Source organism: Metarhizium robertsii (assembly GCF_000187425.2).
Source record: "Metarhizium robertsii ARSEF 23 chromosome Unknown MAA_Scf_2, whole genome shotgun sequence".
Classification (NCBI taxonomy): Eukaryota; Fungi; Ascomycota; class Sordariomycetes; order Hypocreales; family Clavicipitaceae; genus Metarhizium; species Metarhizium robertsii.
The window spans coordinates 99,235-111,306 of record NW_011942160.1 but is presented as its reverse complement, the minus strand read 5'-3'; the positions used below and the strand labels follow the sequence as shown (position 1 = coordinate 111,306).

Here is a 12,072-nt window from a genome sequence, read left to right as displayed (position 1 = left end):
TGAATCTCTCCTTTCGCGCTAGTTACAAGCTACTCTTGGGAAAGCGAGGTATTATGGCAAATGATGCAACTGCATGGTCGGTGATGTATTGTGCAATTCAGCTGTGGTTGACCAAGACACGACGCCTTTTGAGGATGTTCCAGAAGTGAGCACTAAAGCGCCAGCAGTTGTGAGGTGAGAGGAACAGATGGCTAAGACGAAACAAGCGCAGGCACTAGGCCGGTTCTGTCGACGTTCTCTTTTACGTCACCATTAGCAATGATGAGGAGGGGCATTAATAGAGTTGGATGATTAGGTCAGGATATTGTCACCAACTCCGTAATCAGCTGAATCAGACCAGGAACAGGTAGCTGCAGCCACCATAGTATCCACGCGTGTCCATGGCCACCCACAGCTCTCTACCTAGGTATATAACTGCAACTCGTCGCCATTATTGGGAATCGGCTGCATCAAGCGCAGACGGTCGCCAATGACGAGAAACATCCAGACTTCCAACTTATTGAGAAGTTTTGGTGTCCAACGCAACAACCAAGCAATCATCGCCTACAGCACCCCTCACTTTAGAACCCCGCAAGCTAGAGCTGCTTTCCATACAAGTCGCAGCCCCGCATTCCAGCTTCATCGCCGCATCTTGCAAGCTTCAAACTCCCATCTCTCATCTTATTTCAAGTCACTAGTTCAAGCTCAAACGAGAATGGTAGGTCTGCAAATTCTTTCCGATATTGCCCTTCCTATACATGTGCTTTCTCTATCTTCATTTTTGTTATTCTCTTTTCAAGCAATCAGCACTAACATGCACGGCTCACAGGCCTCCTCCGGCAAGGTTACCGATTGGGTCCACCCCAATGATAAGTCTGGCGAGTTTAAACGCCAGGTCAGCTCGTTCAGAAACTGGATCTCTCGGGAAGCAGGTGCAAAGTATCCTCCTGAGAAGGGACGATATCATCTATATGTTAGCTATGCCTGTCCTTGGGTACGTTCTTTATTTCTTTTTTGTTCTTGCCCTCCGGCAATCTCCGATGCATATTGACGGCCCACGTTCGATTTAGGCCTGTCGTACACTAGCCGCCCGAAAGCTCAAGGGCCTCGAAGATATCATCTCGTACTCTGTGGTGCATTGGCACCTGGGTCAGGGCGGATGGCGTTTTGTGACCAAGGATGAGAAGGAGCCTGGGGAGAATGTGATTCCTGATCCGATCGAGGGCCATGGAGGTTTCACACACTTGAGACAGGTGTACTTCGAGTCTGATAAAGACTATTCAGGACGGTTTACCGTCCCGGTACTGTATGACAAGAAGACCAAGACGATCGTGAGCAACGAGAGCTCCGAAATTTTGCGCATGTTCAGCACCGAGGTACGTCAATATGCGGTTTATCTCGGACAAGTCAGCCATATGCAGATACTGACCATCTCTCAACAGTTTGATGATTTCATTGAAGAAAAGTACCGCGCGATTTCCCTGTATCCCGAAAGCCTGCGCTCTCAAATTGATGAAACCAACACCTGGCACTACGACCTCATCAACAATGGCGTGTACAAGTCTGGTTTCGCAACCACATCTGAGGCCTATGAGCACAACGTCATTGCTCTATTCGAAGCGCTCGACAAGGCCGAGAAGCACTTGCGCGAGCAAAAGGATGGGCCGTACTATTTTGGAAAGAATATTACAGAGACCGACATTAGGCTGTACGTCACCCTGGTTCGCTTCGACCCCGTCTACGTCCAGCACTTCAAGTGCAATATCCGCGATATTCGCTCAGGATATCCGGCTCTGCACAAGTGGATGCGTAACTTGTACTGGAACCATGCTGCGTTCAAGGAGACCACGCAGTTTGAGCATATCAAATGGCACTATACGCGAAGCCACACACAGATTAATCCCTTTGCGATCACGCCTGTCGGACCGTTGCCACATATTATGAAGGCGGATGAAGAGGTTCCTGCGGTCACTGCCAAGATTTAATTAAGATTGGTGGAGTATAAGTGGTGTGGATTCGGGCGTGTTACCAATATTTGGTAGTCTTGACAAATGTTCCATTTGTTTATTAAATACGGAGTACACAGCTTGAAATTAATACAAGTCTACGTTTGTCTGCGTGCAGCCAACCTGCTTGCTTTGACCCGGTCTGACCACAATGCCAGCCATCCACATTCGGCCGATTAAGCCATGGACTATGCTATGCGCAGGGTTGCGCGCATATGGCCGCAGGATAACACCTGGATCAATTCCCTCAGGGCCGGTTGCTTGTAACTCATGATCGCCCAAGCCGACAATGTCATTGGTGTCGACCCTGCCCAGCAATGTGACGAGATATCTCGGACTCGAAGGTGCCGAAAGCCACACACTTGGCAAAGCGCTGAACGGAACGGGGCGTCTTCTGCAGCATCTGCACGACGGCTCAATGTCCGGACTCGAGTGCCCAGGCAAGCACGGCGTTCAACCTCGTGCAGGAATCTCACGTCAAAAAGACGTTTGGCATCAATTGAACGCGAGTTCCACCAGACCATGGCTCCCGAGCCCCATGGCTCCTTGAGCCCCAAAGCCCATGTATCTTATAGCCGTGCCTTCTCAGTGATGGTACTTCCCGCCAATGCTCCGCTAGATTTTCCGGCCTCCGATTGACCCCATGATGCCAGCCCAACTTGCCAAACCTGCTTCAGGTGGCACGGGGCCAGAGGGTAAAGGGCAAAGGGCAAAGGGGCACACAGCAAGCCAGTCCAGGCCATTGCTCTTGGGACTCGCCTCGCCTCGACTTGGACTCGACTTTCTCGAGAGCGCACGCACACACAGCTGACCACTCCAACCAAGACCTCCTACCGTTGACCTCTCCTCTCAAGACCTCATTCGCATTTCTCCCAGTACGAATCCACCAAATCTTCTCATCCCGCTCCGTCGCACAAACATCTCCCCCCCCCACGACATCTTCTTCAAGCTCTACCTCCCAACTTTCCGCACCTGAACCGCGCACGCTCTATCTGTCGAAGCCGCCTCCCCTTCCGCAAACTGCAATACTTACATACCTCCTTCGCGCCTTGGTTGACCGGGTCCCATTTCCCGCCTCCCTCGCCCAACATTTATTACTACGACTCCACCACATCGCACCCTTGATCCCGCCTCGTCAACAGCTCCGACTACGTTTCGCCCCTGTACTCCCTTTGCGTCGATTACATCCCCAACTCCCAACAGCTTCGCATCACGGTTTCTGCGCCGCTGATTTTTTATTTATTTTTCTTCTTCTTCTTCTTTTTTTTTTTCGGTTTATCTATTTAGCGGTCTGCGTCTTTTGCCGCCGCGCGTATCAAAGTCGGACCAAGTCACACCGCCGAACCCTTGCTCGTCTTCGAACCTCTGCGGCGTCAAGGTGGCCGTTTGTCAGATGGGCATCACAGCTCTGCCCCCCTGATATGGCCACTCGATACTCAGCAGACTTTCTGCTGCATCTGCGGCAATCACCGCTATGTACCAGACCATCTAATCTCCCTCCCGCAGAGGAGTGGATGGGGTGAGTCCCTCCCATGGCTTTCACTTGGACTTCCGCCGCGAGCCATTGTCACCACGTAAACAGACCTTCGCTAACCCGTCACTCTCAGCCAAACGCTCGAACAACTTCAAAGACAAAACGTAAAACCAAGCAATGACAGACCTAGAACCAACGATTTATCACTCCTTGATCAGGCCAACAGACGGCCGGGTTTGGATCGCCATGTCGCCCGCAACAGTGCAAGTCAGTGCTTTCTAGCCGAAATTCGCTCCATGGTTTCAATGTGCTGACAATTGGGACTCAACCCCTGTAAAGACCCAGATGATATCGTCTTTGGCCCTCCTCGCATGGCCTTCTCCTCGGCTCGAGGAAACAAGGCCGTGGAAAATGATAAGAGCGGCAGAGATTCTGATTCTCCAGGCCGCATAACCTTTCGAAATCGGGGCGACAATGATGGAGATCGTTTTCGTGACGGCCGGTCCAACCCCGCGAGACGTCGTGGCGATGGCGACCAAGATAGCGACGGATGGAACATGGTAAAGCCTCGCAAGAGCTTCGGTGCTGAAGGTGCTGAGCGATTTCACGGCAAGATGGGCGGCAATTTTCGCGAAGAACGACGTCCAACAAGAGACACCATCAGCAACAAGGATGATCGTGAGAATGGGCGAGAACGTCCCGGTCGCCCCTTCGACGGCTTCACCCGGGACAAAGATGCTGCAGATACCGAGGGTCGTCCACCCCGAAACGGGCTCAACAGAAATAAGACCGACAATTGGCGAACGACCGAAAGCAATGAGGCACCTCCCATGCCAGAGAAACGTGATCGTGACCGAACGAAGAGTTGGAGGGATAGAGACCGTGATGCCGAGGCCTCAGACGACCGCGGTGCCGGTCGAAACAATGACCGTCGCTGGGGTCGGGACCGAGATCAGCGAAACGAACGTGATCCCGAATGGCTTGACGAGCCAGCCGATGCTCGAGAGGCACACACGCAGCAGGATTTCCAAAAGTGGATGGAACAGATGAAGAAAGCTAAGAGCGGATCATCCTCCAGTGCCAAAGCAACGGACACTCCTGCTGAGCCTCCCAAACCCTCCCTGCCTGTTGCCCCGGTTGAGACCGGTCCGGACAAGTTCTTCCTGGCCTTTGGTGGAACAAGCGCTAGCACAGACGTGACCTCGCCAAGCGAACCAAAGGACTCAGCATCCTCCAAGTCAAAAACCAGCGGGAAGTCCTCTCGATTCACTTCATTCTTCTCGCAGCCTCAAGGGGACTCTCGACCTCGAACAGAAGCGTCGACGCCACTGGCAGGGCCTCCTGTAAACGGACCGGGTTCAACCGCTGGATCGGCCCCTGTTCCACCTGGTGTACTTGCTGCGCTTCTCGGCTCTGTACCAAGTCAGGAAGCAGCACATTCTGGTGCTCCAGATGAAGAGCGACAAGCCTTCCAGTCTTTGCTTGCAAAGCTACAAAAGCAATCTGTGAGCGCCACTCCGCCTGGCCCTTCTCCCTTTGCGGCTCCTCCCCAGAGCAAGCCCCTGGGTAACAAGAACTCCATGGGCTCTCCAGAACCTCTACACCAATATGGGGCTGGTCCTAGAGACGCCTCTCTCGGCCGCCCGCCATCCCAACAGCCTCACCAGGAGATTCTTGCCCCGCGTCCACAGCAGTCTGCTCGACCTGAGCAGCTTCTTCAAGATCTGGCTGGACACCATCAACGTGTTTCCAGCCAAGGGTCTACCAATCGAGCCGAGCCAAATGCCGCTCGCAACAACAGCAACACGGAGTTCCTGATGAATTTGATGAGGATGGCACCAGACGCTCATCGACCTGATCAGGGGCGTGTTGCCTCCCAATCTCAACCTCAAATTCAAAAGCATTCGCCGTTGCCTCCTTTTAACGACCGAGAACAGGAGTTCCCCGGACGGGAGAACCGAAATAACGAGAGGGCATTGCGTCCACAGCCTCCTCCAGGGTTTCCTATGGACGAGTCGTTCCATGGCCTTGAGCGGGAGTCGCGACAAGCTCAGCCAACCCAGATCCTACAGAGACCCCCGCCACCCGGACTGGATCAGATGCCGCCAAATTGGATGGCTGGTGCTGCACAGATGCCACCTCCCCAACAGAGAGGAGGTCCAATGCTTCCACCTCCTGGGCTTGCTGGTGGTCTTGGTGGCCCTGGCGGTCCCAATCGCAACATGCCCATGCCGCCAATGTTTCCCCCCAACTTTCCACCTGGTGCAATGCCCCCTCCACCACCAGAGGCAATGGGTGGAATGCCTCCGAGGAATATGCCGCCTCCTCCTCCTGGGTTTTTCAGCGGCCCGCCGCCGCATGGCTTCTTGCCGCCTGGATTAGGCGGATTTAACGGACCTCCTCCCGGACCCGAGGGATTCGGTGGCCCTCCGTTTGAAACTCGAGGAATGCCTCCCTCTGCGGGCAACAACGGTCGAGGCGCCGCCTATGGCCGCCCATAGACCACTGCACAAGACGAAATCCTCAACTATTGTTCCGTGATCCGCCACGCTACGTTTGGAGCTTGTTTTCGCGCTGTTCACAACGTGTTTGTATGTCAAATATTACTGGCGATGAATTGCAACGGAGGTCCAGACTACATCACTGCAAAACAATAGCTCTAATGGTAGCGTTTAGTAGGCCGTGTGGCCCTCCCGCCAAATTCACGTCTTTTTTTGTTTCAATTGTCCTACGTTTTTTTTATCTGCTTGGGGCGAGAAGCTGCCCTCTGGAACAGCCTTGGAGGATTATCTCTAGCAAAGAAACAAATCACTAGCTTTTTTATGATTATGTGTAAAAATGGCGACAAGGGCGGGGAGTTGTGTAAATCGGCTGACTGGTTTTCTCTCGAGGGTTTGTGAATAGGGGGGGCAACAAAGCACGGGCGGTGAGGGTTGGTATGGATTATGGGAATAGGATGGTGTGACGTAACTAGTATTCGGTAGTTGGCGTGTAGTTGGCAGCCATGAAATGCAGAATTGGGAAACCTTTGCCTGGTGTCGCGAATGTGAATGGTTTTCGGTGCGAGCCCGGGTGGATGAGCTTGGGAATTGACATCTTAACGCGATGGGGGTTTTCCGAGTTTCGTTTCTGTCCTCCATTTCGCCCACTGGGTGGAAGCAGCCCGTGGCCGTGGTGTACATGCTTAGTTATGATCACTGGCAACGCCTCAGTAAATGCAAAGTGTGGTGCTGCCGCCCTTCTCAAGCAAGGTATATGTATATATGTTTGGGAGTGTTGGAGTATATGTAGGCAAATATCATTCTTCGCCATTTCAATTACGGCAATTATCCTATTGTACTTCTACGCGCACTACTACAATCGTCCCATGCAAGCACTACCTTGGCGCCAGTTATACATGTCTGTCCAACAGATATCCATGTACAATCCAATTGCGTTCGTCTAGCTATTCCCGTGATGGGAGCCAGTTCTGCGATCGAACCTTCTTCTCCGCAAAGAATCCTACTTCTTCATGCCCAGGAAGTTTCTCTTTTTCTTCTCTTTGGGCGGCTTCCCCTGCAGCTTGGCTGGAGGAGCGCCATTGGAGTTTAGATTGAGGTTGGACATGGAGGACACGGGCGGTGCGGGCGGTACGGGAGGTAAGGGTGCTCCTCCAGGGGGCGCGACTGGGCGACCGGGGAGGCCACCAGTTGGTGGTGGTGGTGCTCGTCCTGGAGTACCAGCCATCCTAGGACCGGCGCCGGGGTTTAGCTGCTGGCTCGGCGGTGGGGGTGGACGTTCAAACAAGTGAGCTGGGGCACGGGGCTTGGGTCGTTCCATGGGTATATCGAGTTGGCGCTTGTCGCGACTTAGGTCGGCGACTTGGCGGATAAAGAGCTTGGGGGTTAGCATGTGAGAGGTGGCGAGGACGATGTCGCGGCTCTTTTCGCGGCCGACTTCGTAGCAGACGCGGCTTTCCGAGTACGTGGCGCCGCCGGCCATGAAGACGATGATCCTTTGGCGGTTTTCGGGCGGTCGGCGGCCTGCAGCGGCCCAGTTTGGTCGCCCGGCACGGAGAGACCCGCCCTGTGCTGCAAGGAGGTCTTCATTTGGGTCTGAGGGTGGTTTGACGTAAGGGAAAATGGTTTGGTCCAGCGTTCCCTTGGTGAGCTCATCGAGCACGGGCTTGAGGACCGGTTCGAATCGAGAAAGGGCATAGTCTTCGTTTGGTTGAAAGGCTTTGGGATCCTTGGGGAACAAGGGCGGGGGCTGCTGTCGTGGCTCCTTAAGGGTATATGATGTTTTGCCTCCCAGGAGCTCCATATTGGTAATGACTTCACCATCTTGGGGCGGTAAAGCTGCATGAAGGAGCAGTTTCTTGACGTCTTCTGTAATGACCCCGCCTCTGTAAAGGATATATATTACGATCAGACGCAGGCGATCGGCTGGCAGTACTGCCTCGTCATCTAATAAACCCACAACCGTTTCAAGAATATTCTTGGGCTTCCTGTAGTCCTCGTCTAAGCCCGTTGACATTGTTTGCTCGGCGGATGCTAGATCTGGAAGTTTGTGGTTCTGGAACGCGTTCATGCATTCTTGGGCCATGTTGAGGTGTAGTGCATATGCAGATTTCATTTGTTGAAATTGCGGGAGACCTGCCACCATTTCTCTCATGGTGTTGAGAGTCGGAGCGCCTCCGTTCTCTGTGTCTTTAGTGAAGTGGGGATTCTCGTCGATGAACTTTTGAAAATCACCCATGAGCTTGTCAATGGTATCTTTCATGTGCCTATGTCGACTGTCGACCCAAATCTTATCATCATCGCAAAGTTCCACGTCCTCCTCTTTCTCGTCCTTGGTGCCGGCGTTTACTGTGGTGTGAAACGTCACCTTGTCACCATCTTTGATGGGTAACAGGTCGTGCGCCATGGCTTGGTAGGTGAATTCGTGCAGCAATGGTGCCATAAGATCCATTGAGCGATCGGTAATTATGAGTGTTGAGGGGGGTCGGTTCGACGGAGGCGGGTATTCGTTCTTGTGCCACTCAGCGTAGACGTCTAGTTCTTCTTGTACGAATCTAGCCAGGTGAGAAGAAAGTACCGAAGCTTCGTGAAACGCGGCGGTCGGTCGATAATATCGGACCTTGGGGTATTCTCCTAGAGTAATGCAGACACCAGCAATCTAGCGGCCTCAGCAATTGTGATGACAGATCAAAAGGAGATGGAAAGATGGAATTCTATTACCCTTTGCGCCAGTATTCGCATGTGCTTTGGAATCAGGTTGTTGCAAGCGGGATGATAAAGAATGGGAAAGCTCCAGGGATCTTTAAATGAAACGAGGTGCGATTCGCGAGGGTAAAAGTCGATGAGGAGGGTTTTGGGGTTTGCTACAGGTCTTGATCCTGGTCTTTGTTGTTGCGGCTGCACCATCAGGCTCCCGACGCCAGGAAACTCGTTAATCTTGCGGCTCAGCTTAGGATCCAACAAGCTTGTCCATATCAAGAATGCTCGTCCGTACAGCCTCCTGTCGAAGTCGGCAAGGAGACAATCAACAATGTGCGGCTCCGGGGTAAGAAAATAGATGGCCTCCATGCCAGGGTTCGGCTCTCGTCGCTCCTCGATCCGTTCGATGGCTACCGAGGTTAGTTGGCGGATGCGCTGGTTGACAAATCGGGGGCTTGGCTAAACTGACTGGCTATAGAACTACTGAGAATATCATCCTCTTTGACAGAGTTGTAAATGAGTTTCTTGGAGGCCTCGTCGACAATGAGATATTTCCACTGTTCGAATCGCCATACATTAGCGCGCGTGCTGTTGTCGGGTACGCAAAGGGGGAACAAGGGGGCAGTCTCGGGCCTTACGTCTGCTTGGGTACGATTCTGGATCTCTTGCAGGATGGCTGCGGCACAGGCATTAGTCGCAATCCAAGTCGAAACAGCTTCGGCGCAGGCGGCTTATTCCATACCATCATGATGCTCCTGGGTCGCCGAGAACCCCATGGTGGGCAGCAGGAGAGCTCCTCTGCTCTCGTCGCGGACAGCTCAGACGGGGGGGTTGCTCGAGGAAGGACGGTCTGGTGGGAAGAAGACTGGATGGCGGGGCGAGAGAGCGATGAAGATGTTGATGTCGGTGTAGGTCACAGCTATGTGCAGCCAAGGGGGACGAGTCGTTCTGTCGCCGGTCCGTATGCGAAATGGTGAAGGTTGGAGGCAAGAGCTGGTCTGGCCGAGACGGTGTGGTGGCGCTTTGGTGTTTTGGCGGGGTTGTCAAGGACTCAAGGACCGAGGATGAAGGACCAGGTGAGAGCACTTGAGAGTCTGGTTCCATTTCACCAGACGGTCGAGTGGTTGTCGCAGGATGCCGGCCTGGAACAAGGCCCCACGACATGCAAGCACCAAGCACCAAGCACCAAGCAGCCAAGTCGAGCCTTTTCCTGAGACGCACCGGGAACTCGGACCTTGAGCTTGTGCGTGCGGCCGCATGCTTGACAAGACTCGGTGCCTACTTTAGCATGGCGCCGGTGGCACCCGTGAGTCAAGGCTGCCGGTGAGTCTTCCGTCATTGACTAGCTAGCTTCACGGACAATAGCAACTGAATTGGTAAAGCACGTCCAAGTACGTCGACTCTGGAAGCATCCACAGACACGTCGTGCCAACCCGAATGAAGCCCTGTCTGGACATGCATTCTGTCTCTCCAGCTAAAATTATCCTCTGCATACAATAATACACAAGTACTCCGTAGTATGTACTTATAATACCAGTACAAACGACCCAGTTCTTTTCCTGCTCTCAACTTCGTTTTATCGTGACATGCTCCCCTCATTAGTCGACGACGTACCATGCCTTTATTCATCGTCCATTTGCCGTCGCAGATAACTCTCCACGTCAACTCTGCCATAGATTTCTGCCTGAAGCCGCTCCGCCCTTTGTTTCTCCTTTGCCATAGCCTGCTTCAGTTCCTTGCCCGTCAACTTGCGGGGCGGTGGCTCCCTGGCCTCCTGTTTCTGGCTCTCGAGTAATTCGGCCGCACCGATGCCCAGGTTATCATCCTTGGCCTTTGTCTTGATGGGATATCGCACTCCCTCGCCTTCCACGCCCAAACCACGTCGCGCATCCGGGTCCCATCCTTGGGACTTCAGGGCTCGCAAGCCCATTCGTGACCGGTCCAGTGCCGACGGTGGATGTGAGTGAGGCATGCTTACTTGATGAGCCAGTGATGCTTCATGTTCCTTCAATGACGTGGTCATGGGAAGAGAGCAGACTGGGCATATGTCTGGTTGGGGACTGGCTGTTGTTGTCGTTGCCGCCGCAGAAACAGAGTTGACTTGACCATCGCCCAAAACTATGCTCGCATACAAGTCGCCAATGGCAGTCGCTACTCGGGGCTTTGAGACGGCTGCTGTGCCGTCGTCTGATTCCGTGGCGCGCACAAACTCGATCTTGTTGCGCTTCAACCCAGATCCAAAGGGCTTCTTGTGGTGCAGCGGAATCTCGTCATCTTCAGAGTCGTCTCTCGGCCGGCGCATGACAGGGCAAAAACATCAAACCCGTTTGTGACCAGTCACCAGATCCGTTCGGCAGGTCCCGTCGCCACGACTCTGGTGCGACTTTTTGTGTCTGAAGGAGGGATCGATCTATGACAAACATGGGTTGGGAGTCTTGGGACCCCGAAGCGAAACCACGAGGCTCTACTGCAAGTCACGCCCCACTTTGACCCTTCAACCATCTTACCCTGAAGTTTTCAGGCGGATGTACCTTGGTCTAGCAAACAACTTGTTCTGAACTACCGACCCTTCAAATACCTCATAAAAACACGCTTGAACGTTGAGAAGAATTTGGGTGCCGATACTCATTTTTTGGCCCTGACTCTGCTTCCTGCTCAGTATCCCGAGGTGACGACTGTAACGTGTTATAAGATATGGAATCTGGAGGGCCATCTCGACATGTTCATTACTCCAGTATCGCAGCGGCGTGCGTGGTGACTTGACGCCGGATATTGACATATAACATGAGTTCTGTCGCGTCAATTACGCAGTCTGTCTGTCTTTTGAGATCTCACCAACTTCAAAGTCATTGCCACTTCTCTACCTAAGCAGGTACTTATACAATATAGAGAATCAATGACTTCCCTCTTGATAATTGGAGTACGGAGTAGGCCCTCTTCCAATCTGGTAGACAGCAGCACACTCACCGCCCTATCAGTGCTATCGACAGACGATGCCCGCACAACATGGGAACGACTACAGGACGGGTATACAGATAAGAGTGGTGCAGGATACGCCGCTGCCATACAAATGCCAAACGGGTGTTTGGTTTGCCAGAAAGCTCCCAACCGCGCTGTGAGTAGCTTCCTCCCGTGCCTTACCATAATAACAGTCTAAGCTGACAATACTCAGGCGAACAGATACATTCAGATCGCCCCGGTTATGACTACGCCTATCACATAAGCCCGTAAAGGATAAGCATAAAAGATGAAGCCGCTTCCCCAGAACGGACACCGCCTAGCAGTTATTGCCTGACACCCGGAGGATTCAGTACGACACTTACTCGACGATGGCTGACATGCGAGCCACCGGTGCGGCGAACTGCGAAACCATCTGACTGCTGCTGAGCGAGGTGTGCCAACTATGCCGCCAAAG

At 53.1% G+C, this 12,072-nt stretch overlaps 4 protein-coding genes across 4 annotated transcripts; 2 read left to right on the top strand and 2 right to left on the bottom strand.

Annotated features, from left to right (window-relative positions):
- Positions 1-793: 793 nt before the first annotated feature.
- MAA_07012 (glutathione S-transferase) lies at positions 794-1,964 on the top strand (the record flags this gene model as incomplete). The annotated part of the gene is made up of 3 exons (XM_007825010.2): positions 794-973; positions 1,050-1,355; positions 1,422-1,964. 3 exons carry the CDS (start codon positions 794-796, stop codon positions 1,962-1,964), a joined length of 1,029 nt encoding a protein of 342 aa, XP_007823201.2.
- A 1,442-nt stretch (positions 1,965-3,406) lies between these two features.
- On the top strand, positions 3,407-5,960 carry MAA_07011 (uncharacterized protein; the record flags this gene model as incomplete). Its single annotated transcript, XM_007825009.2, has 3 exons — positions 3,407-3,504; positions 3,617-3,726; positions 3,799-5,960. 3 exons carry the CDS (start codon positions 3,407-3,409, stop codon positions 5,958-5,960), a joined length of 2,370 nt encoding a protein of 789 aa, XP_007823200.2.
- A 1,000-nt stretch (positions 5,961-6,960) lies between these two features.
- On the bottom strand, positions 6,961-9,433 carry MAA_07010 (Sec1 family superfamily; the record flags this gene model as incomplete). Its single annotated transcript, XM_007825008.1, has 4 exons — positions 6,961-8,616; positions 8,679-9,067; positions 9,127-9,333; positions 9,400-9,433. The coding sequence occupies 4 exons, from the start codon at positions 9,431-9,433 to the stop codon at positions 6,961-6,963; spliced, it is 2,286 nt and encodes a 761-aa protein (XP_007823199.1).
- Positions 9,434-10,278: 845 nt separating this feature from the next.
- On the bottom strand, positions 10,279-10,959 carry MAA_07009 (D111/G-patch; the record flags this gene model as incomplete). The annotated part of the gene is made up of 1 exon (XM_007825007.1): positions 10,279-10,959. The coding sequence occupies one exon, from the start codon at positions 10,957-10,959 to the stop codon at positions 10,279-10,281; it is 681 nt and encodes a 226-aa protein (XP_007823198.1).
- Positions 10,960-12,072: the final 1,113 nt, after the last annotated feature.